The sequence below is a fragment of the Odontesthes bonariensis genome, chromosome 17 (assembly GCF_027942865.1).
Source record: "Odontesthes bonariensis isolate fOdoBon6 chromosome 17, fOdoBon6.hap1, whole genome shotgun sequence".
In the NCBI taxonomy this organism is placed as follows: domain Eukaryota; kingdom Metazoa; phylum Chordata; class Actinopteri; order Atheriniformes; family Atherinopsidae; genus Odontesthes; species Odontesthes bonariensis.
Window position 1 is genome coordinate 4,042,573 of NC_134522.1, and position 27,282 is coordinate 4,069,854.

The 27,282-nt window shown below is 45.1% G+C and overlaps 1 protein-coding gene across 2 annotated transcripts; it reads left to right on the forward strand.

Annotated features, from left to right (window-relative positions):
• Positions 1 to 25,798, forward strand: LOC142366303 (uncharacterized). Of its 2 annotated transcripts, XM_075448140.1 has the most exons (5): positions 1 to 2,578; positions 2,612 to 4,115; positions 12,658 to 12,781; positions 19,515 to 20,381; positions 21,423 to 25,798. In XM_075448140.1, the coding sequence occupies exons 1-5, from the start codon at positions 578 to 580 to the stop codon at positions 21,982 to 21,984; spliced, it is 5,058 nt and encodes a 1,685-aa protein (XP_075304255.1). In that variant the 5' UTR covers positions 1 to 577; the 3' UTR covers positions 21,985 to 25,798. The 2 variants fall into 2 exon arrangements, with proteins under 2 accessions (XP_075304255.1, XP_075304254.1); XM_075448139.1 differs by having other exon boundaries at positions 1 to 4,115.
• Positions 25,799 to 27,282: the final 1,484 nt, after the last annotated feature.

Genomic DNA, 27,282 nt, shown 5'->3' on the forward strand with positions numbered 1-27,282 from the left:
TTCAATCCTCCTTCCACTTTTCTCGCTCTCTCTGTCGCTGCATGTCTGACGGACTAATGCTCTGCTGGATACAGATTTAATTGGCTCTGAACAAGACAGCCAGAACAATAAACAACCAGAATAAACACAAATGTGGAGAGTTGGAGGAACGATGAGCTAAGAACTGGACATTTGGACGTTTTTTTCTTCTTATCTTTTCATCCTTTTTTCATCCAAATCTGATTGGAATATTTCTCAAAGCGGGATTTATCGTGCACGTAATGTTCTTTACGTTGTTTTTAACTCGTGGAGCTTTTGACAGAAGGACTTTTTCAGAAGGAGCGCCGTGCTTTGATCACGAAGCCGTCCTGACTTCTCATTAAAACAGAGGGAATGTGCTTCAGGACTTCACAGAAGAAAGAGGGTTTCTTCACATTTTCTATGGCCCCATCAGAACCAGCTGCCTCACATTCTGAAAGGGACTTTTTGTAATTTTTTTCTCCCATATTTAGTAAAATTAACGACTTTCACAATTCGTTCTTCAAGCTTCACACGTTCCTCCCACCGACCCCCGCCACCTCCGTCCATCCGACCGATCATGGGCAAGCCCCTCAGCCGCCCCGGGTGTTTCAGGAAGAGCTCCTGCTGCCTTGAGAAGCATGGCGTCGGCGAAGGGGGAGTGGGAGGGCGAGACGGCGGGGTGGACGGGGGGTACGGAGACGGCTACATTCCCCAGCGATCCATTTACGACACCATGTGCATCAACCAGCAGATCGACAGCCATCACCACCACCACCCCGGAGGGTCCGTCAGGCGCGACGGAGGCGGCGAGGGGAGCTTCAGCTACTCGGCCAGCGGCTCCCTCAGAGTCGGACGGTCTCCGGCGGACATGTTCGACCCGCCGCCGCGCTCCTTGACCCCGAACCCGTCCTTCGTGCGGCGGCTGGATGAGCGGGCCGTCTACGACTCGCTGAAGCTGGGGGGTCAGGACGGCACCGGGGTCGGCTGCCATTCTCCGGGGTGTTTCAACCAATCCGTTTCTCCCTCCGTGTCGTCCTTCTCCGCCCCGGGGGTGTCCTCGTCCTCGTCCAGGAGACACCACCACCACCAGCACCACCATCACCATGGAGACAGCACCAAGAACAGGGATGGTCGACACTCCTGGAAGGTCGTGACGCCTCCGAAGCACCTGGAGTGCGTGGAGCTGACCACGGCTGAGATGATGGACAGGGGCGGGGGGTATCTGAACCCGGGACACTACCCTCCTGTGGGGCAGTCCTCCTCCCTGACCTCCCCCCTCATCTCACCCTTCTCCGGCTCGCCTCTCTCCTCAGGATACCACACTCCGGTGTTCTTCTCCCCGGCCAAACCTCGGCCCAGCCAGAGCCAGAGTTTGCGCTGTTCCCCCCCGCAGATGATCCAGCCGAGGCACTACTCCCAGACCCAGAGCCTGAGGCTGTCGCCCCCCCAGGAGCTCAGGCGCTCGCCCTACAGGGCGCCGCTGGTCCAGCTGTCCGCCCACGACCTGGAGCAGGACCTGAGGGAGCGCGCCGGCGGCTGGGGCCGCGGCGAGCGCGACCGGGAGTGGGAGCGGGAACGGGAAAGGGAGATGGAGCGAGGGTGGGCCCAGCGGGAGTGGGAGAGGGAGAGGGAGAGGGGGAGGCTGGAGCGGGAGAGGGCCAGGGAGCGCGAGAGGAGGGAGACGTCCACCTTCGGGACCTTCGGTTACGGCCAACCGGTGCGCTCCGACAGGGACTCGGTGTTCCTGGAGTCCGACCAGGGTCTGGACACGACTCCCCTGCTGCTGCCCCAGCCCTCCCCCTCGCCCTCCCCCAGTGCTGCCCCCAGAATGGGCACCGGAGCGGTGGGCCGGAGCAGAGCCGGCTCCAAGGTCGGCCCCGAGATGGTAGGCGGGGGGATGGTGTCTAAGTACGACAACGGGGGTGTTAGCCTGATGCTGGTTGATAGTAAATCCGGGCATGGGCCCAGGTTAGTGAGCGAGGTCACGACTGGGAACCTGTCGGAGGCTGAAATCAGGGCCGGAATACAGGAACACCACAGAGCCGAGAGCTGGGGCAAATCTGATAACGCATCCAGGGCTGGCGTGAGAAATGTGTCTGAGAAAAGGGTGGGCTCCCAGGTGAAAACAAGGCCGGGGGGCCGGGACTTAGAGGGGAAAGTGCAGTCCGGCATGGAGGGCAAGGAGAGGCACAGAGGGGAAACAAAGGGGGGAGAAAAGGCCGGGAAGACTGGACCCAAACCAGAAGCTGCCTCCTCAAACCTAAGTGGCACCGAGAGGAGAACTGGGCCTGCAGATGACCTTCAGGTCGGAGGCGTTTGCCGTCCTGGGCCTGCAGATAATCTTCAGGTCGGAGGCGTTTGCCGTCCTGGGCCTGCAGATGACCTTCAGGTCGGAGGCGTTTGCCGTCCTGGGCCTGCAGATAATCTTCAGGACGGAGGCGTTTGCCGTCCTGGGCCTGCAGATGACCTTCAGGTCGGAGGCGTTTGCCGTCCTGGGGGGCAGCCGGTGTCCGACGCAGGGTTTGTGGCCGAAGCTGCTTCTAGGCCGATGGAAAACAAGATGGGAGCAGAGGCTGAAGTCAAAGCTGAAATTAATAACGAGGTTGAGTCCAGAATAGAAGCTAAAGCCGAGACGGATGCTAAAAGCGCTGCTATACTTCAGCCTGAGGGTGGCACTGAGGCCGGGGTAGTCGGCCCAAAGACTGCAGCCGAAGCTCAGACGTGTGCTGGTCCTGGAGGCCAAACAGAAGCTCCTCCTGCAGACCAACCACAGATCAAACCAGCGGATAGAAGTCAACCCGACCCAGCTGCAAAAAGCTCAAGATCCAAGTCTAAATCATCCAAGTCCGGCTCCAGGACTCGGCCCGGCACGGCCACGGGGCTGCGACCCGGTGCGCTCAGCCCGCGACAAACCAGAGGGTTCGAAGACTTTGAATCCACGGGCCCGCCGGAGGGCATCGAGTCCACCTGGCCTCGCAGAATCATGGTGCGAAAGAGGACCGTCCGTCAAGGGGGGGCGCTGCACAATCTCCCCATCCTGCCCCCGCTGCCCTCCGTCCTGTCGGCGCTGGAGAAGAGGCGTCCACGCCCGGGCTCAGAGAGCCCGTCCATCAAGAACGCCGGCCGGTGCTCCCTGAGGGAGCCCCCTCACCTAGAACCGGGACCGGGGACCGGTTTGGTGGGCCGGGCCTCCCTGAAGGAGCAGAACCTGGAGCACTGGAGGGTCTACAGGGAGCAAGAAGAACCCAGAAGGTCCAGGAGCAGAGAGAAGCAAGGAGAGCCGGGGAAGGCCAAGGCTGGGAGGGAGGAGATGGAGAAGGAGAAGATGGAGAAGAAGACTGAGAAGATGGAGAAGGAGGAGAAGAAGATGGAGAAGGAGGAGAAGAAGGCGAAGATGGAGAAGATGGAGAAGGAGGAGAAGAAGATGGAGAAGATGGAGAAGAAGATGGAGAAGGAGGAGAAGAAAGTGAAGGAGACCCGAGAGGAGAGGATAGAGGAGAAGGTTCCCTTAGAGGAAACTAAACAAGAGAAGGAGGAGAAAAGGTTTGAAGAAAAAAATAAAGAAAATGTAAAGATAAAGATGGAAGAGAAAGAGAGGAGGAATGATGAAATAACATCTGAAAAAGTGGAGAATAAAGAGACTAAAGATGAACCCAAAGACTTGGTTCAGGTGGAGTTCCACCAAGAAGAAGGCGAGGTGGAGGCGGGAGAAGGAGGGACGATGGGGGAGGAAGAGGGGGTGGAGAGCTGGGATGCTGTGCTCGACATGGTCAACACGCTGTGGGATGACGGCTGGGAGAAGCGAGGAGGTGGAGGTGGAGGTGGAGGTGGAGGAGATGCAGATTCTTTCTCAGGCTCCCTGCAGCGCTGGCCTCTCCTCCGGCCCCCCTTGGGCTTCGGGGGCTCCCACCCTCCCTCGTCTGCAGCCTCAGAGCTCAGCCTGACGGAGTTGGAGAGGAGGGCCCGGGAGCTGGACTCCGACCTGGAGCACCTGGACCTGTCCCAGCCCCACCGGGACGCCCAGGATTCATACCCCCCCCTGCTGGAGAGGGAGCGGGCCGACATGTACCAGACCCACCCTGGACCCCAGAGAGAGAAGGCCGGCCTCCTCACAGGTAGCTTCCATTAACCAGCGTGTGCTCATTCTGATTAAAATAGACAAATATAATCCTGCAAACACTTTGGTCTCAGATTTAAATGTAAAAAAAAAATTTAAGATTTTTTAAGCAAAATTTGGCAAAATATACGGAAGCCCAGAGCGGACGTGGTACGTATAAACTTTTCTTTGATGGTTTTTCTCGAGATAACGAGTTAATTTACAGATGGTTTTCGAGGCCACTTTTCCTCCCCAGTCCGCCCCTGTTTATATGTGTTTATATGCATTTCTGGCAAAGGTTTTTACGCATTTTTACTAGCCTGGGTGCCAGCCGAACTTAGCCCCGCCCATAAAATTTTTGGTTGGGAAGTTGGGTCTGGCTCTGCTCAGTTGGGAAATCATTATGCCCGACATGGAATCAGTCGACCCAATCAGATTGCCAGGGCGGGCTTTATACGATGATGGACAGATGATCAACAGCGACATTATCGACTACGTCACTAAAGAGCGCTTGGTTTGAATTCTGATTGGTTGTAGGTCTATCCAATTGAGCGAAGAGGCATTTTTTCTCCTGGTTCGGTTGAAACACGCCCCATACTCAAAACTCTATTGAGTGGTATCAGACTCACATTCTGACTAGAATCGTGAGTATGACGTAGTCAGGCTACATCTTTACCCCCTTTCATTGGAAACTGAATAAAGTAGCCTATGAATCAAACATGGAGCGTTTGTGAAAATTCACAAAGCAAATCCCGCTGGTGTGACGAGCATTTCGTTTTCTCGTTATTTATTTAGTTATTTATCTCGTTATCTAGAGAAAACGATGACGGCACCTCTCGTCCATCATTCGGTAACCATGGAGACGGCCTGGTCCCCTCAGCTGGTCACTGATGGAGTCGACTACATCAGCAGGATCACTGAGGTGTAAACGCCTGCTGAGCTGCAGTCGAGCCGGCCGTCTCCTTAAAGGACGCCGGCTGATATGAAAGTTATCTCTACAAGACAAACAAACTGCGAACACATAAAACACATATAAACAGGGGCGGACTGGGGAGAAAAAGTGGCCTCGAAAACCGTCGGTAAATTAACTCGTTATCTCGAGAAAATCATCAGAAAAAAGTTTATACGTACCGCGGCCGCTCTGGGCTTCCGTCATGGGCGTCAATTGGGTGGCAGCTGCCACACCTTGGCTCCAGGGTAAAATGTAAATGTTCGTTTTTCTTATTTTTTTTTTTTTTTAAATGAATTTATGGAATTACTCTGTGTCAATTTGTATTGATTATTCTATTATTTATTACATATAAATGCCCTACAATTGAAATTTGTATTTGTATCTCCCACGAGATGACGGAGCCTGGAGGTCAAAGCTGATGTTATTAGCTGGATTTGTTGTTTGCTAATTAATGTAAAATATGAAAAGGAAGCAGAAAACTTTAGATTTATTTATCACCAAAAAAGGGCAAGTGATGATGGGTCCATTGATGCCCCAGCCAGCGGCGGAGGAAGGAGGACCAGGTAGTGAAGGTGGGATTCAGGCTGTTAACGAGGCTGTCCACCTCAGCACCTCCACCGCTAACGCTAATGCTAATGCTAATGCTAACGCTAATGCTAACAGGGAGACGGAGACGAGTCCATTGTTCTGTTAGCGGCTATGTGAGGGAGACTGCATTTGCAGACAGATAAGATACATAGCAGACTTTTGTGGGGATTATTTGCTGGGCATGTTTATTTATTGATTGATACTGTAGTCATGTGACTATAGTGACCTCGCCGTACCTTAGCTTTGGCTGAATTGACTTCACTGGTTTCCGTAAAAATATCATTTCAATATCAAAATAGATTGGAAATAGTTTCTGCTAAAGTTTGACCAACATGGAGGTCAGCGGCTGATGTTTTTCCGAATCTGATTAAAACACAACATGTAATAAGACATCAGAGTCTCCTGAGAATTATGTAGCCATGTTAAGTTTAACTAGAGTTAATTAAAGATAAGTGCACTGACTTCCAGAGAAACAGCCCCACAAACGAAGCGTCTGCGATTAAAAAGGTCAAACCTGCTGAGTCTGTGCAGACTTTTGGGATATTTGGGGATTATTACTGACAGAAAACGTAACCTTTTAAGCAAATTGTGAAGCTCGGCGTGAAAAGGCTCACTGGGATAAGTGTTGTTGAGGGAAACTTTCACAGTAATGAGCGTGTTTTACCTGCTTTAACCCTCATACCTGATTTAAAACACAACTTAATTTCTGAAAAGGGACATTTTTGTCCCCTTTTAAAACGACCTAAAAACATCATACTTCCGCTATTTTTTCCCGCTTTTTTTCCCTGTAATCTGCCATTGCAGAAAAACTAAAAAGCTGTAAAAACTGATGTTGTAGCTCATCAATGACATATCCCAGACCTAATAATCCCCCATAGAATATTTCACTTTGCATTGCATATATTGAAAATACAGCAGTTTTTGTGTGTGTTTTTTAACAGAAATTGGTGTTTACCTCATATACACTGGTATTTAAAGGGTTAATTTTTTTGAAAATAATTGAAAACTTGGTGTTTATGATCAGAACTGAAGTGGAAGAAAAGATTTCTGGAAAAAAAGTGGAAAAAAATATTAACATATGGTATTTTGGGGATCATTTTAGAAGGGGACAAAAATGGGCCTTTTCAGAAATTAAGGAGTTTTTTTTTTTTTTAAATCAGGCATAACAAAAAAATTAAAAATCCCTTGAAATCAGTTTTGTTGCTAATCATTGACATATCCCAGACCATAATTATCCCTACTCAATAATTCCACTTTGCATTCCATATTTTGAAAATACTGGCATCTAAAGGCTTCAAATTTGGACTAAAAAGATCAAATTGGCATCTAAAGGGTTAATTTTTTTTAAAATAATTTGATAACGTGGTAGTTATGATCAGAACTGAAGTGGAATAAAAGATTTATGAAAAAAAAGTGGAAATAAATATTAATATATGATGTTTTTAGGTCATTTTAAAAGGGGACAAAAATGTCCCTTTTCAGAAATTAAGGAGTTTTTTTTCTACACAATAAAAAATTGCATTTTATATGATGTGTGTTTGAAATTCGAAAAAATAGTCAAAAATGCACAACTGGACCAAATATGATGAGTATCACTATTTCCAGTGTGAAATTAGAGGAGAAAGTTCACCCCAAGTGGAGAAAAATGCCCCCTATCAGGGATTAGGGTTAATCAGTCAGTCGAGCGTCTTTAGGCGATATGTCTAAAGAAACTAAAAAATAGTTTCTGCTAAAGTTTGACCAACATGGAGGTCAGCGGCTGATGTTTTCTTTATTATTTTTCCGAATCTGATTAAAACACAACATTTAATAAGACATCAGAGTCTCCTGAGAATTATGTAGCCATGTTAAGTTTATGCAAAGTAAAGTTAGATATCATGTTTTCATTTCTTTTCACAGCCCAGGGTCTGCACTGGAAAAAAATCAAAGTCTTATTGTCTCATTTCTAGTCAAAATATCTCATTACACTTAATATAAGACACAACTGCCTAACAAGTACCATTTCAGCCAGATATAGGGACTTGTTTTAATACAATACATCTGGAATATCTTGTTAAATGAAAAGGTCTTGAAAACAAATTGTTTTGAGTCACATATCATATGAAACAAGCTTTTTTTTCATTTGAAGAGGTTTTTTAAGATAATTTCAAGATCACTTTTATCTCAAAAGTCCCAAATATCACATCTTATTTCAAGAAATGTTGACAAGCCGATTTTCACTAGTTCCATTGGCAGATTTTTTTGCTTATTTCAAGCAAAAACGTCTTTTATTTGTTGTTTTTTTTTAACTTATTTTTGGAGGGGCATTTTTTTCCAGTGTGCAGCCACGTGACAAAGACACATGAGATGCATGAACCTTTAACTTTAACCAGAGTTAATTAACACAACCAAGTGGCTTCAGTGCATGTTCATAACCAAAGAATTGATAAAAAAGATGGAAAAACCCGACTTACCAGAGAGTGAAACGGTGGTAAAACCAGGGAGAAGGAGAATGTTTCCTGCTGGTCTCTGAGGTGAAAGCAGAGCGTTTTAGAGCCGGCTGCCACCTCATCTACCCTGAAACAAATGCTTGTTCATTACCTGATGCAAAACTGACCCAAAAGCTGGCCGTGCACGTTTCAGAGAAAAGAAAGTGTAAAGTAGCCGTATAAAGATACAGATTCTCTGCCTGAAACTGGCTCAGTTCAGGTTTAAATGCTGCATCTGTGCAGAACCGGGGTTATAAAGATAAATAAATAAAAATAAAAACTGAACATGGCAGCATACAGTAAAAGATATGTAAACAATTAAAGTAAAAACAAGCAAATAGAATAGAACAAAATAAAATAAAATATAATAAAAATAGTGAATAAACATTAGCTATTTATTTTATTTTATTTCTTAGACTTGTTCAGGTTTTAGAAACTAAAACCACAAGGTGTTCTGTTTTTGTAGTTTGTTACAAAACCAGAATACTCAGTTGTCAAGTGAAATAGTTCTGAGTTGTACTTGGGATTTGTTCTTTTAGAACCAAATAAAACGGCTTTAAAAGTAGTGACAACATGTTTTTTTGTTGCATGTTAGTTGACAGCTTAGTGGCCAAACTAATCAGTGGTTGTCCCCCTTAAAGCTGAACTAATCAGCATTTCAAATCAATGAAGAACTTTATATAGTGATCATGAGCTAATTGAACCACTTGTAAGCAGGATAATCAATTAAAACTAGGGCTGGGCAACGATTAAAATGTTTAATCTAATTAATCACATGATTTCCCTGATTAATCACGATTAATCGCATTTGTACGCAGAATCCAAAAATGAATCCAAAAGTAGTGTATAGCTTTTAGCATTTAGCTTTATTTTAAATGTGCTGCCATATGAATGAAAGTGCCATAACATTTGTTGTGCAAACACACTTTTAACATCAGCATCTTTCTGTAGTTTTTATGTAGAAGCCTCGCTCCACTGTCTGTTTCCTTGAATGACTTGCTGCTATCAGTTGTGTGTTTTGCCTTTAAGTGATATTTTAGACTGGAACTACTACGCTGAGAAGACAATTCAACTTGGCAGTGTTTACAGATGACTTTGGTTCTGTCGACTCCGCCGTCTGGAAGAACTTTAAAATGAAAATGGCCGAGTAAAAGTTCCGTACCCTTCTCCATGTTTGGTGGATCCGCCGATTACTTTCTTTTCCTGTTCCACAGCAGACAGCAGCAGACTTTTACAAAATAAAAGCCTGTGAGCAACAGACTTTTACAATAATAAAATAAGTAATAACACAGGGGTGGTCCGTGGCATAGTGGCCCTGGTTCGATGAGAAAAAAAGACACATTTTCTCCTTTCTTTCTCATTAATATCAGGATTCTGCTCTAATGTGAACCGAATATGAGAAAAAAAGACGCATTTTGTCCGTTTCAGAAACTGAAATTTTAAGAACGCTGCCGGGAGATCTTCAGATGCTGAGTCTGAACATCAAAGTCATTCGGTTTTTGTTTTGTCGTCTATTCCGTTTCCCTCGGAAACGCAGCCTCACCAAATATAATCCACGCAGAGCTCCCATCTGTCTGCAGGGAAGCTCAGTATCACCATCATATTAAACTTGGATCATGAAGGCAGATTGCGAGCCTGGTGCTACAATAACCAGCAGATTTAATGTAAAACAGTTTAGCTATATTGAAAATATTCAAATAGTCAATAACCTCCAACATTATGATTCTTTCTTTGAATCTGTACCGAGATATGTAACATACAGACACATTCATGGCTCCTACTTTATACTCAGTGATCTCACTTTAAATTAACACCACCTGTATTAAAGCCTTAAATTGTGGTTTTCGTGAACAAGCTGCACCAAACTAAATGAAACATAACATAGTTAAAGGAGTCATAGTACGCCCTTTTTGTTTTTTAACAATTTGACACAATTTTCTGGGTCTTATTGACATCTGTATGAGGTCAAAATACCTGTTGGTTTAAGCACAGTTTAGTTTTTAGATATTATGTCAGTCAGTGTACGAATTATACAGTGATAATTGGGGGGGTGTCAACATTTTCTCCAGGGTGTAAAAAGGGGACAACTGTCAAACCTGGCAACGCAGCAAGCTTTAGTCATTGTTTACAACTTGACCACAGTGCACGCCTGCAGGTTACTAGAGTGACGTGCACAGGGCACAAAGCTAACATTTAATAACATGTAAGCTAACATTTAATAGCATGTAAGCTAACATTTAATAACATGTAAGCTAACATTTAATAGCATGTAAGCTAACATTTAATAACATGTAAGCTAACATTTAATAACATGTAAGCTAACATTTAATAACGTGTAAGCTAACATCTAATAACGTGTAAGCTAACATTTAATAACATGTAAGCTAACATTTAACAACGTGTAAGCTAACATTTAATAACATGTAAGCTAACATTTAACAACGTGTAAGCTAACATTTAATAGCATGTAAGCTAACATTTAATAACATGTAAGCTAACATTTAATAACATGTAAGCTAACATTTAATAACGTGTAAGCTAACATCTAATAACGTGTAAGCTAACATTTAATAACATGTAAGCTAACATTTAACAACGTGTAAGCTAACATTTAATAACATGTAAGCTAACATTTAACAACGTGTAAGCTAACATTTAATAACGTGTAAGCTAACATCTAATAACGTGTAAGCTAACATCTTATAACGTGTAAGCTAACATTTAATAGCATGTAAGCTGACATTTAATAACATGTAAGCTAACATTTAACAACATGTAAGCTAACATTTAATAACGTGTAAGCTAACATTTAATAACATGTAAGCTAACATTTAATAACGTGTAAGCTAACATTTAATAACATGTAAGCTAACATGTAAGCTAACATTTAATAACATGTAAGCTAACATTTAATAACATGTAAGCTAACATGTAAGCTAACATTTAATAACATGTAAGCTAACATTTAACAACGTGTAAGCTAACATTTAATAACGTGTAAGCTAACATCTAATAACATGTAAGCTAACATTTAATAACATGTAAGCTAACATTTAACAACGTGTAAGCTAACATTTAATAACGTGTAAGCTAACATCTAATAACATGTAAGCTAACATCAAATAACGTGTAAGCTAACATTTAATAACATGTAAGCTAACATGTAAGCTAACATTTAATAACATGTAAGCTAACATTCACACGGGGACATTTTACATTTAGACGCACGTTAGCGTCTGTCTGAAGTCACTTGACACAAAATGACTCTGAAACTCTGAAAGTGAGAAACTTGAGTGTAATAAACCAGTTAGATAGCTACTCAAGTTCATCTACAGCTCGTTGAAACACGGCACTCTGGCGCAAATTGTTTTGGACTTTAACGTGAGCCTGTGACAGGCAGACTGATGATGAAATGGTACAGTCCGCTTCGGGGGTGTCTGACATTTTACTACAAGCATGTTCCTGGCATGAAGCTGGAATACACTGTGTAATATTTATAATTACAGATAAGAAAGATAAATGTTTCAACTTTGGCCAGGAGACGCAGCTGGAAAAAACTAGCCCTGACGACATTGTTAATTTGTTTGTCTGACCTCAGGTCAAAGGTCAAAGGTCACTCCCAGATTTCTGACGGTTGAACTAAGCTTTGAAGACTTGGGCTGTGTTCGAAACCGCATACTTCTCCTACTACTCCTACTAACTTTTTGAGTTGGTAAGCGAGTTTGAGTAAGCGAGAAGTTCCCGGATGCATACCAGATTCTCTGAAATGTTGGGTATGCATCATGAGGTTACTACTCATACTCAAACTACCCAAGATGCAACGTAATGTGACGTCGCCGATCGTCATTTCCTGTCAAAACGGCAGTTTCAAGCTAGCTACAACGAGGGTAGGTTCACTTCCTGTTTTCAAAACAAAAGCACCAATTGTATCCTAATGGCTTTCCCTATGATAAAAGGCAACGGGTATTTTATTTTGTGAAAATAACAGGAAGTGCGTTGCTCACTGCGGCTAGCTTTAGTAGCGCCGAATTCGTGGGAACAAAATTGTAAACAGCCGGTATTTTGTCAGGTTTTCAACACGTTGGGGATCTAAACGACTACTTTCTCTCCTGAAAATGTTTCAAATGTTGCTAAAGTTTACAGAGTTTAGAGCTTAAGCAAAATCAGCTTCAGGCCGGCTGATTTCGGCTCGGGCAGGAGCGAAATGCATTATGGGTAAACGCTCTGCATACTGTCTGATCGATGAGTATGCAGTATGGAAGTATGTAGTATGCAGTTTCGAACACAGCCTACGGTGCCAAAGCCAGCCGTCCCTAAACACAATGCTTTCAGTTTTATCATCATTTAAATGGAGAACATTTTGGGCCGACCATTGCTTAATATCAGCAATACAATTAAACAAAGAACACTGTTACTATTTGGCTTCAATGGTAGATAAATTTGGTGGATGCATAGTAAAAGATGACGGAAGTCAGGGTTTTTTGAGGTGTGCGTAGACATCGATGCTGTAATGGCGGCTCTCTTTGTTCTCTGGTGTTTCTTCTTCTTCTCAGGCGTGAGCAGCAGATCGCAGGTCAGTTTGGAGCTCAGTGCGACGGCGTCTCCGGCCACAGACGCTGACAGGTCGCCCGCTGACTGGTCAATTAAATCTGCAGGCACCTCCACTGTTGGCACAAGGTAATTCCGGGACATGATTCCCATCAACTCTGGCTCCATCAGTGCTGCAAACATGCTGGATATTTGAACCTGGCACAAAAAAACAAATCCAGCTGTGGAACTACAAACTGCCTGTCTGATCCCTGGGCGAGTCGGTTAAATTCTACATTATCATTCGCTGAGTTTTGGGTTTAGTTGGTGACTTTTATCAGGATGTTTTTCTGTGTTTTAACACAACGATCGAAGGAGATTTTTAAAGCTGATTCACGCAACAAAATGCAAGTTTTGCAGGTATTTTTTCTGTCAGTTTCTCTTTTCAATTTGATTTCTTTTCATTTTTTTTATCTTTTCTTTGTTGTAGTTCTGATATATTCTCACAGAGCGATGAAATATAAAGTGTCAGGACTTCTCTTAGTTTGGATTGTAAATGTAAGTAATTCAATTTAAAGGTAGGGTAGGAGATCCTGGATTTTGAGTCCAGCGAAGCTGCGTTTTGAAAATACACAGGTAAAAAGTCCCAACCCTTTTCTTCACTTTCCCCCCGAAGGCACGCCTCTAGAGTACATGAACGAGCACGAAGGTGCACGAGCGCTGTTCTGACAGCAAGCATCGATCGTTGCCGTATTTAGTATTTAGTATTTAGTTTATGCTAACTATACGTTTAATAATGCTAGGTGCTAGCCAAGCTGGCTCTAGTTTTGCTTCCTGCCAAGCTTCTGGGCGCGTAATGCGTTCACGGAGCAGGGTACGTGCACAGGGGGAAGGAGGGGGAGGGAGGAGCAGGTTGCAGTTTGATAGACGGCATCAGTATCCAGTCATCGTTAACGGTCCGTTCAGTATGATTGGATACTGTTTTTCCTAGATTGTACGTTCTAGAGGCCACTAAAACTTTTCATTTTTGTGTCAAAACTTTTAATTAATTGGTTGCAATGGGGGTGTGAAGAGTATTTCAAGCAATATGTAAAAAAATGCTCCAGAAAAAGATCCCCTACCCCACCTTTAAATGAGGCTGAACAAAGAGTGACGATGATGATGCCTTTAGTTTGCATCTAATCCAAAACATGAAAGCAGTAACAGATGTGCACACCTCACTCAGTGGGGTCACATGGCCCTGAAAGGATCGGATTATTGGCTAAATTACAATCAGACTGAGTTATTAAGTACATATAGACACCTTAATCTCATTAAGAATTATTTCGGATGGGATTCAGACCCCGAGATAACTGGGTTGAAAGTCACTCTAAACCTGCTTGTAGACGCTGAAGCACGTGGTGAATCAGACTTTGCGTTCTGCGCATGCTCCAGATGTTTTCCCGGGGTCGTGACCCGGAAGTCAAAGGAGACGATATTCCTGTTGTTGTCTCCGTCAGAAAGAAACAAACAACGCGATGGAGAATGCTCCGTTGGGCATCATCACAGACCAAATGTAGAGGGACGTAGCTTCATCTGGCTCTGCGTTCTCCATCTTTCTCCAATGCCTGAGTTTGTTGTTGTTGTTGGTGGTGAAGAGGTCAACAGGAAGTGGCTCTATTAGCAACAGCTGGAATGGGTACAGCGCCACCTATCATACCGGGGTATGACACGCTTTGTGCCTCTGATCATATTCATTCACCGCCATATATCCAAGGAGAATTACCCTTGCTCAGCTCAGTCTTATTGTAATTTAGCCAATAATCTGATCCTTTCAGAGCCATGTGACCCCACTGAGTGACCCTGAAGGCATCAGCTTCATGTCTGCAGTGACAGTTCAGGGTTGTGTTCGAAACCGCGTACTTCTCCTACTAACTTTAACTTTTCTTAAGTTCCCGGATGCATACTAGATTCTCCTAAATGTTGGGTAAGCATCATGAGGTTACTACTCATACTCAAACTACCCAAGATGCAACGTAACGTGACGTCGCCGATCGTCATTTCCTGTCAAAACGGCAGTTTCAAGCTAGCTACAACGAGGGTAGGTTCACTTCCTGTTTTCAAAACAAAAGCCCCAATTGTATGGTAATGGCTTTCCCTATGATAAAAGGCAACGGGTATTTTATTTTGTGAAAATAAGCAGAAGTGCGTTAGCTCACTACGGCTAGCTTTAGTAGCGCCGAATTCGTGGGAACAAAATTGTAAACAGCCGGTATTTTGTCAGGTTTTCAACACGTTGGGGATCTAAACGACTACTTTCTCACCTGAAAATGTTTCAAATGTTGCTAAAGTTTACAGAGTTTAGAGCTTAAGAGAAATCAGCTTCAGGCCGGCTGATTTCGGCTCGGGCAGGAGCGAAGTGCATTGTGGGTAAACGCTCTGCATACTGTCTGATCGATCAGTATGCAGAATGCAGTAGGCGGTTTCGAACACAACCCTGGTCTTTCGGTGAAAGTTAAGATAACAAAGCTACTAAAAAAAACACAATTTCCTTTAAAAGTTTGGATTCTTTTAAGCTTTTATTTAACAGATACAAACTACAAAGACCTTCATTTATTTATTTTTTGTTCCGTGTCTTCACTGATCAACTTTATTGTATTGCAACACACTCAGTAAAAGTTCTGCTGGACTCATATTTACCATTTTATTTACAAAAGAAAAACGTCATTTTAGAACATTTCCCTAAAAAAATTAGACAAAAAGCAAATCTTTATTTCTCTTTATGTGCTTTTGAGACCTGTGTGAAAATCTGCTGCAGTTTTAGATCATATTTTTGCATAAAAATGTAAAATCATGAAGGATTCCCAACCTAATTCAGCAGGAGACTGAATGCACATCCATCTTGTTTTAATGGACACAAACGCATTGTTTTTGCTGTTTCATTGAGCCATTATTATAATGAGCTTCTCCTAATAGAAGAACAGCATGAGTGCCTGCTTTTTGGAACATTTTGTGCAATCGAGCAGCTCAGCGTTGTTGGGTTGCAGCTGTTTTACTGCTCCACGGCCTCCAGCCAAGCATAGACGGCTTATAGACACCTTATCTCTGACCCCATTATCCCTGTTTCCTTATCTAATTAGAGTCGAGTCTGACATGTTCTGGGCCGTAAAATGATTCACGTGAAGAGGTTCCAGGTGTCAGAAGCACATTATGAAGCAGAGATAAAAGCCCAGTGGAAGTGCCCTTCACTGATTCTGCTCTGACCAGATCAGACTGACGATCAACCACCCAGGAGACGAGCGTCGTCACGGCCGATTGAATTCAGACGCTCGCCACGGCCAAATTAGAGCGCTAATGTGTTGATAATGACGCGTCCATCATCTGAGACGTGTGTGCAGACGTCCTCAGGCTCTGTGACAGAAACAGATCAGCGCCCTTCATCTGATGAAGTGGGTTATTACAGGTTTGATGGTATCTGTGGAGTCACGGGGGGCTTAGCTAACTAACGGGGGCTTAGCTAACTAACGGGGGCTTAGCTAACTAACGGGGGCTTAGCTAACTCACAGGGGGACTTAGCTAACTCACGGGCTAAGCTTAGCTAACTCACGGGGGGATTAGCTAACTCACGGGGGGCTTAGCTAACTAACGGGGGCTTAGCTAACTAACGGGGGGACTTAGCTAACTAACGGGGGCTTAGCTAACTAACGGGGGCTTAGCTAACTCACGGGGGGACTTAGCTAACTCACGGGGGGACTTAGCTAACTCACGGGCTAAGCTTAGCTAACTCACGGGGGGCTTAGCTAACTCACGGGGGCTTAGCTAACTCACGGGGGGCTTAGCTAACTCACGGGGGAATTAGCTAACTCACGGGGGGCTTAGCTAACTCACGGGGGCTTAGCTAACTCACGGGGGCTTAGCTAACTCACGGGGGCTTAGCTAACTCACGGGGGGATTAGCTAACTCATGGGCTAAGCTTAGCTAACTCACGGGGGGCTTAGCTAACTCACGGGGGCTTAGCTAACTCACGGGGGGGCTTAGCTAACTCACGGGGGGCTTAGCTAACTCACGGGGGGCTTAGCTAACTCATGGGGGCTTAGATAACTCACGGGGGGATTAGCTAACTCACGGTGGGCTTAGCTAACTCATGGGGGCTTAGATAACTCATGGGGGCTTAGATAACTCACGGGGGCTTAGATAACTCACGGGGGCTTAGATAACTCACGGGGGCTTAGATAACTCACAGGGGGGCTTAGCTAACTCACGGGGGCTTAGCTAACTCACGGGGGGATTAGCTAACTCACGGGGGCTTAGCTAACTCACGGGGGGCTTAGCTAACTCACGGGGGGATTAGCTAACTCACGGGGGCTTAGCTAACTCACGGGGGGATTAGCTAACTCACGGGGGATTAGCTAACTCACGGGGGACTTAGCTAACTCACGGGGGGATTAGCTAACTCACGGGGGCTTAGCTAACTCACGGGGGGCTTAGCTAACTCACGGGGGGATTAGCTAACTCACGGGGGGCTTAGCTAACTCACGGGGGCTTAGCTAACTCACGGGGGATTAGCTAACTCACGGGGGCTTAGCTAACTCACGGGGGCTTAGCTAACTCACGGGGGGGATTAGCTAACTCACGGGGGGCTTAGCTAACTCACGGGGGCTTAGCTAACTCACGGTGGGCTTAGCTAACTCACGGTGGGCTTAGCTAACTCACGGGGGGATTAGCTAACTCACGGTGGGCTTAGCTAACTCACGGGGGCTTAGCTAACTCACGGGGGCTTAGATAACTCATGGGGGCTTAGCTAACTCACGGGGGGACTTAGCTAACTCACGGGCTAAGCTTAGCTAACTCACGGGGGGATTAGCTAACTCACGGGGGGCTTAGCTAACTAACGGGGGCTTAGCTAACTAACGGGGGGACTTAGCTAACTAACGGGGGCTTAGCTAACTAACGGGGGCTTAGCTAACTCACGGGGGGACTTAGCTAACTCACGGGGGGACTTAGCTAACTCACGGGCTAAGCTTAGCTAACTCACGGGGGGCTTAGCTAACTCACGGGGGCTTAGCTAACTCACGGGGGGATTAGCTAACTCACGGGGGCTTAGCTAACTCACGGGGGGCTTAGCTAACTCACGGGGGGATTAGCTAACTCACGGGGGCTTAGCTAACTCACGGGGGGCTTAGCTAACTCACGGGGGGATTAGCTAACTCACGGGGGGCTTAGCTAACTCACGGGGGCTTAGCTAACTCACGGTGGGCTTAGCTAACTCACGGGGGGATTAGCTAACTCACGGTGGGCTTAGCTAACTCACGGGGGCTTAGCTAACTCACGGGGGGGCTTAGCTAACTCACGGGGGGCTTAGCTAACTCACGGGGGGCTTAGCTAACTCATGGGGGCTTAGATAACTCACGGGGGATTAGCTAACTCACGGTGGGCTTAGCTAACTCACGGGGGGCTTAGATAACTCATGGGGGCTTAGATAACTCACGGGGGCTTAGATAACTCACGGGGGCTTAGATAACTCACAGGGGGGCTTAGCTAACTCACAGGGGGGCTTAGCTAACTCACAGGGGGGCTTAGCTAACTCACGGGGGCTTAGCTAACTCACGGGGGGATTAGCTAACTCACGGGGGCTTAGCTAACTCACGGGGGGCTTAGCTAACTCACGGGGGGATTAGCTAACTCACGGGGGCTTAGCTAACTCACGGGGGGCTTAGCTAACTCACGGGGGCTTAGCTAACTCACGGGGGCTTAGCTAACTCATGGGGGCTTAGATAACTCACGGGGGATTTAGCTAACTCACGGGGGGATTAGCTAACTCACGGGGGCTTAGCTAACTCACGGGGGGCTTAGCTAACTCACGGGGGGATTAGCTAACACACGGGGGGCTTAGCTAACTCACGGGGGCTTAGCTAACTCACGGGGGCTTAGCTAACTCACGGGGGCTTAGCTAACTCACGGGGGGATTAGCTAACTCACGGGGGGCTTAGCTAACTCACGGGGGCTTAGCTAACTCACGGGGGCTTAGCTAACTCACGGGGGCTTAGCTAACTCACGGGGGGATTAGCTAACTCACGGGCTAAGCTTAGCTAACTCACGGGGGGCTTAGCTAACTCACGGGGGCTTAGCTAACTCACAGTGGGCTTAGCTAACTCACGGTGGGCTTAGCTAACTCACGGGGGGATTAGCTAACTCACGGTGGGCTTAGCTAACTCACGGGGGCTTAGCTAACTCACGGGGGGGCTTAGCTAACGCACGGGGGGCTTTGCTAACTCACGGGGGGCTTAGCTAACTCATGGGGGCTTAGCTAACTCACGGGGGGATTAGCTAACTCACGGTGGGCTTAGCTAACTCATGGGGGCTTAGATAACTCATGGGGGCTTAGCTAACTCACGGGGGCTTAGATAACTCACGGGGGCTTAGATAACTCACGGGGGCTTAGCTTACTCACAGGGGGGCTTAGCTAACTCACGGGGGCTTAGATAACTCACGGGGGCTTAGATAACTCACGGGGGCTTAGGTAACTCACAGGGGGGCTTAGCTAACTCACGGGGGCTTAGATAACTCACGGGGGCTTAGCTAACTCACGGGGGGGCTTTGCTAACTCACGGGGGCTTAGCTAACTCACGGGGGCTTAGATAACTCACGGGTTAACTCACGGGGGCTTAGCTAACTCACGGGGGCTTAGATAACTCACGGGTTAACTCACGGGGGCTTAGGTAACTCACGGGGGCTTAGCTAACTCACGGGGGCTTAGCTAACTCACGGGGGCTTAGGTAACTCACAGGGGGGCTTAGCTAACTCACGGGGGCTTAGCTAACTCAAGGGGGCTTAGCTAACTCACGGGGGCTTAGCTAACTCACGGGGATGAAGCAGTCATTTGACTGCCTTGTCTTTTTTCCAGCTCCAATAAAGAGGACAGCTCTCCTGACTCCAACCTGACGCTGGAGTCCGACTCCAGCGGCGTCTTCCTCTCCTTGTCCAATCAGAGCCAAGAGGACGGCGGCTCTGACAGCGACCAGCCAATCAGCGGATCGGAGCTGGGCAGCAGCAACACGTCGCTGGAGAAAGACGGGGACGAAGGAGGGTTAAAGGGATGGGGGAGGGAGGAGAGTGCAGACCTGCAGTGGTGCTATCCGTCCCTCCTCAGCACCCCGTCACACGCAGACTTGGACGGAGATGGCGAAAGAGAGGATTCTGGGTGTGGAAGGATGGGAGAAGACGTAAGAGCGGCGGACGAGACGAACAGAAAAGATGAAAAGCTAGGAATGGTTTCAGTCGGTAAGACCCCAACGGGCCACACAAACATTAACGTCCTACGAAGTGAGGACGAACTACCCAGGAAGAAAGTGACCCTCATGGGAACAGACGCCCCTCTTCCTCTGTCACCATCAAAACAACCAATCAAACACCTTCTGGATCCTTATCAGAAGCCAATCAGAAGCTCCGGACTAGACTGCGGTGACTTGGATCCTTTTGTCCAATCGGACAGCTTTGTTTATCTCGCCGTGTCGGCAAGACCTGCCTCAAAGGGCGAAGCGCCGATGGAGGTCTTCACCCACGATACGAAGCGGGAACACGTTCTACAACATGCCGACGGCGTGAAGACGCACGTGGATCAACCGAGTGCGGCGCTGGACACCAAGCTGATGCACCTCGCCCCTCAGAAACCGGAGGAAGGAGATTTCCTGTGCACCGACAGTTTTGTTTATCTGGCTGCACCGGCCTGCCTCCTGCTGGGCCCTGCAGGAACTACACCCTACAGCGGAAAGTACGTATGCCTTCATCTGTGTTCCCCACGGTTCTGGTGCTGTCGTCCATCTGTCCGTCTGTCTGCTTCTGCTGGTGCATAACTGTGATCTTTCTGCCCTTCCAGGCCAGTCTGAGAAAATGCAGCATGCTGCCATTTTACTCATCACCTCACCAGTGCTTAATTTGTAAATCACAAGGGGCTGGAACGCATACAGATGCCCACTGACAACGCTGTGGAACATACAAGCCTTAGTTTCAAATAATATCCATGGTATAAATGTTATGACAATAGTTTACAATTATTTTAGGTAGGGCTGAGCGAGTTAACTCGTTATTATCGCGTTAATTTGTTAATTATTTAACGCGATAAATATTTTATGGCGCATTAACGCAGGTTTTATTATTGTAAAAGTCTGTTGAATGCATCACATTCACACAGTTACAGCAAACACCACGAAGCATGGACGAATAAAAAATAAAGATAAACTAGCGGGTAACATCACCGCTACAGGTGTGAAGCTAACGGAGCTAACCGGCGCTACTTCCTGTTTTACTTGTTTCAACATAAAAGCACGTATTTCAAAATAAATTGAAAAAAAAAAAACTCCTGCATTTACAGCCAAGTTGAATTGTCTTCTCAGCGTAGTAGTTCCAGTCTAAAATATCACTTAAAGGCAAAACACACAACTGATAGCAGCAAGTCATTCAAGGAAACAGACAGTGGAGCGAGGCTTCTACATAAAAACTACAGAAAGATGCTGATGTTAAAAGTGTGTTTGCACAACAAATGTTATGGCACTTTCATTCATATGGCAGCACATTTAAAATAAAACTAAATGCTAAAAGCTATACGCTAGTCCCCATCTCTGCCATCTTGTCCCCATTTGTAAAGTCATCGTAGGTGTTTAAACGTGCGGCTGCTTGTGTTGTTCCACTCTGTGTTTTTGGACCTTCTGACACAGAAATTCTCGTGTTGAGGTCGTGTTTCTGAGGCCTTCTTGGCGCAGTTTGCACTTATTTTCAGTCTCATGTTTTCATTCTGTCTGATGCGTTTTTCCAGGGAGTCGGACTCAGAAAGTTCTGGCTCTGGAGCTGCTGACGTGTCGGTTCTGGGCTGCGGCTCCGTTGCCGGGGACAGCGACTGGGACTCGGACCTGTCTGACTCGGATCCCAGCCGCTCCTCCAGGATCTCCGCCGCCGGTCACAGATCCGCCGGCGCGGCGCGGCCCAAGCGGCCGCCGGCCGAACCCGACTGGGACCTGTTCGGAGAAGCCGCCGAGCCCGAAGCGCCGGAGGATCTCTTCCCAGAGCCGGACGGATGCGAAAGCGGCGACGCCGAGAGCGCGACCGAGGACGCCACCGGCACGGCGGCAACACCGGCTGTTCCCATGGCAACCGTGGAGCCGTCGACGTCGGCAGAGCAGCTGTCGGCGACGAAGAAGGTGACGTGGCAGTTCAAACCGGCGCAGAGGTCCGTTTGCACCGGAAGCCGGAAGGAAAAAGAGCCGGAAAGCTCGGCTTCGGGAAGGTTCCCGGAATCGGGAGGCGGCGGCGCGTACAGACCCTCGCCTTCGTCTTCATCGTCCTCGTCCTCGTCGCCGTCCTCTTCCTCGTCCGGTTGACGGCCAACAGAAACGGAAGCTTCTCCAAACCTGCCGCTGAACACCAGGAAGGTAGAAACGGACCTCTGGCGACTTGGACGTTTTTTTTTTTGCCTGTGAATTTTTGAATTTTGCATTTTGCATCTCGCTGCTGCCGTTGCCTTCTTCAACCTCGTGAAAGCTGCATTCAACTTGTTGCATTTTCTTAGAATAGCCAACACAAAACGGTGTCTAATCTCTGAGTCTGGGACGAACGGCCACATTCTGGAGGTTGTTGGCTGTGTCTTCTCATTATTATCTCAATATAAATATGAATAGTTTGGTTGTTTTTCTTTTTTTTTTTAATCCTGTAGAATAAACTGCACAGTAAGTCTGGTTTAACAAACAGAATCAGGCTGGTTGCCTGCTTTCAAACCCGATTACTGGAGCATCCTGTTGGAATTTGGTTCCAATAACACGTGAAAATTAGGAGGAAATAACTCCAGCTGGTCTCTTTTAATCCGTTTATTAATATCAAACAAAGTTATTGCATCTCAGACCCGATAAATTACCCAAAAAAACACACCCAACAGTTGAGGATTACTGTATAATATGTGTTTTATAATCCCAGCCATCTTTTCAGTGCAATTAACAGTGTTTCAATATTATATTTTGATCTTTGAGATATATATCTATATCTATATATAGATATATAGATGGATATATACATGTGATGAGTGTGCAAAGAGGAACAAATAATGACAGATTTAACATAAATGCTTTATTTATCAACTAGATTGAAATTGTGAATGTTATAATTGAGCAATACGCTAAGAGATTCATGCTATATTCTATGTTTCCTACGTGGAAAGTGTTGATTATGTATCATAATGGCTGTGTGTGATTCTCATGCAGCCGGTTACTGATTGTAAATGCAGTATTACGCACATTTAGAGGCTCCGTTTTGAAACATGGGCTGGTGTTCAGGTAGTCGGGTGTAATTACCACAAACAGTGAGACCCGTTCTGAGATGACTCACGGTGTTTACTGATTGTCAAAAGTTCCTTTTTTTTCCAGGATGGGGGAGAGAAGTCGGTCCAATGCAAATCGAGAACACATCTTCATCAGTTTGACGACACTTCTGAAGCAAATACAGGCTTCAGAGCGCGTGAAAAAGATGGATGTAGCCTCCTGTTCTGGAGTTAAAGGCAGTGCCGATGCGCCATTATATGGTTACTTACTTATTTATGTGCAGACCTGAGGTGGTTCATAAGATACAGAATATAAAGGGGTAAATAAATTGAATTAAAAGTAAAAGATGACATGAATGAGCCTTTTAAGTCCAGACTTGAGGCTTTTATATTAATATCATGTGTCATGGGATGATTTCAGATAAGTTTCTTTGTCTCTAATTTTCCTTTTTTAACTGCCAAGTGTAAAAAATCCACAATATAACACTCAACTGCTATGATTTCTTTAGAAGTTCGGGTTGTTTTAGATAAAATGTAAGCCTCTTGACTTTGGTGTGAGCAGAATTAATAACAGATCGAATAATTTAGGCCGTAATTGACCCCTAGTTCTGATCACATTGAAATTGTGTGTTACCTCCTGGGGTCCTGAGAGATAATGTTGTCCGAGACGTACAAAGGTGTTTTTAATCCTAATTATGATATTTTTTAAGCTCTAACTAAATAATTTTTAGCCATAATCAAGTGATTATTGCACAAACCCAACCAGAAAGTTGTTTGGGTTGCCGGGGCAACGGTCTAAGCAGAGTTCCCAGGACCTAGTTTCTCCAGCCGGTTCTGGGCGTCCTGACCAGATGCCTGAATAGAGTTCAGAGTTCACATAGAGTTCGTCTGCTGAAACATACTCCACAGTTTCACAGTGAGGGCTCACGTTAGGGGATGGTGAGTGGAATCTAAACCACTTTGCCTTCAAACCTGAGTTTGCTGGTTCAAATCCGAACCTTTTCCACTCTGCTCCCACCCTCTAATGGTCACGGCGAGGACTTGAAAGTACACGGTCGGTGTTAGAGTTGTGTTTCCCTCCTGCTGTCTGACAGGAGCAGGCGTTTTGAGGACGCCCTTTTAGGTTGTGTTGAACATCTTATTTATAGGGCTGTGCGAGTAAACTCGTTATTATCGCGTTAACTTGTTAGTTATTTAACGGCGATAAATATTTTATCGCGCATTAAGGCAGTATTTTATTTATTTATTTATTTTTTGTTTATATAATTTCGGGGCTTTTGTGCCTTTTAATGGATAGGAAAATTCAGAGAGACAGGAAGCAAGGGGCAGAGAGAGGGGGAACAACATGCAGCACAGGGCCGTCCGATACGGGACTCGAACCGGGGCCAGCTGAACCCACTACGCCACGGACCACCCCTGCTTTATTATATATTTTTTATTATTGTAAAAGTCTGTTGCTGTCTGCTGCGGAACCGGAAAAGAAAGTAATCGGCGGATCCACCAAACATGGAGAAGGGTAGGGAACTTTTACTCGGCCATTTTCATTTTAAAGTTCTTCCAGACGGCGGAGTCGACAGAACCAAAGTCATCTGTAAACTCTGCCAAGTTGAATTGTCTTCTCAGCGTAGTAGTTCCAGTCTAAAATATCACTTAAAGGCAAAACACACAACTGATAGCAGCAAGTCATTCAAGGAAACAGACAGTGGAGCGAGGCTTCTACATAAAAACTACAGAAAGATGCTGATGTTAAAAGTGTGTTTGCACAACAAATGTTATGGCACTTTCATTTATATGGCAGCACATTTAAAATAAAGCTAAATGCTAAAAGCTATACGCTACTTTTGGATTCATTTTTGGATTTTACGTACAAATGCGATTAATCGTGATTAATCAGGGAAATCATGTGATTAATTAGATTAAACATTTTAATCGTTGCCCGGCCTACTTATTTAACAAATCACGGTGCCCAGTTTTGGATAAACTTGGACTAAAATAGATAATAAAGGAGGGCAAAAAGTCACAACAAATGTTTGTGTGTCCTCTTGGAGGGATTTTACAATAACTTAAACCACTTTGATAGCTTGAAATGTGTCGTCAAACTGATGCTGATGTCTGTTTGCATGTTAGCTGCTGCTCTCTTTGAGCACTCTTCAACTGTCCCCAGCCTGCAGAGAAATAAAGATGTTAGTCTCCGATTCCCCCCCTACGGAAGCCCAGAGCGGCCGCGGTACGGATGAACTTTTTTCTGATGGTTTTCTCGAGATAACGAGTTCATTTACTGATGGTTTTCGAGGCCACTTTTTCTCCCCAGTCCGCCCCTGTTTATATGTATTTATATGTATTTCTGGCAAAGGTTTTTACCCATCTTTACCCCCTTTCATTGGAAACTGAATAAAGTCGCCTATGAATCAAACATGGAGCGTTTGTGAAAATGCACAAAGCAAATCCCGCTGGTGTGACGAGCATTTTGCTTTCTCGAGTTATTTATCTCGTTATTTCAAGAAAACGATAACGGCACCTCTCGAGCATCATTAGGTAACCATGGAGACGGCTGATCCCCTCAGCCGGTCACTGATGAAGTCGACTACATCAGCAGGATCACTGAGGTGTAAACGTCTCCTTAAAGGACGCCGGCTGATATGAAAGTTATCTCTACAAGACAAACAAACTTTTCAGCCTGTTAGACCTCGACAGAAGTAAAAATCTGATGCGTTGATCTATGTCGGGTTCTCCAAAATCTGACATTTTCAGCTTGAGTCCGTTCTTGGAAAGGCTTTAAGAACACAGAGAAACTGATCGTGAGCATTCAAGAAAAGATGGTCATCTCGAAAACCATCAGTAAATTAACTCTCTGAACTTCCATTAAAGGCACAAAATCCCACCAATTTTTAGTGTTTTAATTTTGAAATAAAAAAAAATATATATATATGCAATAAGTCGCGATAAAATACTTATCAACATTAAATAATTAACGCCTTAATGCAATAATGATAATGGTAAATTAACTCGTTATCGAGAAAACGATCATTGTTTTCTCGAGATAACGAGATAAATAACACTTGGTGTGTTAAACCTGATTCCATTCTTCAAATGCTCGTCACACCAGCGGGATTTGCCTTGTGCATTTTCACAGCAGAATTGTTACACAAACGCTCCACATCCCATGTTTGATTCATAGACTACTTTATTCAGTTTTCAATGAAAGGGGGTAAAGATGGGTAAAAACCTTTGCCAGAAATACATAAAACACATATAAACAGGGGCGGACTGGGGAGAAAAAGTGGCCTCGAAAACCATCTGTAAATTAACTCGTTATCTCGAGAAAACCATCAAAAAAAAGTTTATACGTAAACGTCCGCTCTGGGCTTCCGTACACCCCAACATTTGCCACAGGGAGAAAGCCAGAGAGCTCCAGACTCCTTTGCACTGACAGTGGAGCACAGAGTGGGAGTGGGGAGCTGCCAGTCATCTCAGCAGTGGGCTTGTTGGGTCAAACAATGACTGTGGTAATCATTTACCGATGTAAAAAAGGTTCTACCTTTTTCAGAGGGTGACGCAGATTTATTTCCACACTGTAACGAATTGCTGTACATTTACGGTGGATTTACAACCGTATCCGACTGTATTTGACAATAATTGTAAAATACTGTTGAATATTCATCCCTCACATGTAAATTAACAGTTAAATCAGTCATTTAACAATACCAGTAGATAAACTGTATCTACAGCATTAACAGCATAAAACGGTATTTGTAATGAATTGATGTCCAAATCCAAAAAACGTTATTATACTGTTAAATAAATGACGGTAGATGCGCTGTAAAATTACTAAAAACACAGTTATCCTACTGTCATGTACTGTAATCCAAAAAAACGGTCATATACTGTTAAAATAAATAACAGTAGTTGCACTGTAAAATAACTACAACACCTACCGTTATTCTACGGTCATATACTGTAATCCAAAAAACGGTAATATACTGTTAAAATAAATAACAGTAGTTGCACTGTAAAGTAACATGTAATGTAAAGTGTTATTTAACAGTGCAACTACTGTTATCTATTTAACAGTGCAACTACTGTTATCTATTTAACAGTGCAACTACTGTTATTTATTTTACAGTGCAACTACTGTTATTTATGTAACAGTGCAACTACTGTTATTTATTTAACAGTGCAACTACTGTTATTTATGTAACAGTGCAACTACTGTTATTTATTTAACAGTGCAACTACTGTTATTTATTTAACAGTGCAACTACTGTTATTTATTTTACAGTGCAACTACTGTTATTTATGTAACAGTGCAACTACTGTTATTTATTTTACAGTGCAACTACTGTTATTTATGTAACAGTGCAACTACTGT

Excerpts from the sequence above, each read along its gene's own strand:
- LOC142366303 (XM_075448139.1), top strand. The coding sequence starts at position 578 with ATGGGCAAGCCCCTCAGCCGCCCCGGGTGTTTCAGGAAGAGCTCCTGC. Across the intron at positions 4,116-12,657 it reads GAAGGCCGGCCTCCTCACAG|GCGTGAGCAGCAGATCGCAG; the intron begins GTAGCTTCCATT and ends TCTTCTTCTCAG. Across the intron at positions 12,782-19,514 it reads ACCTCCACTGTTGGCACAAG|CTCCAATAAAGAGGACAGCT; the intron begins GTAATTCCGGGA and ends TCTTTTTTCCAG.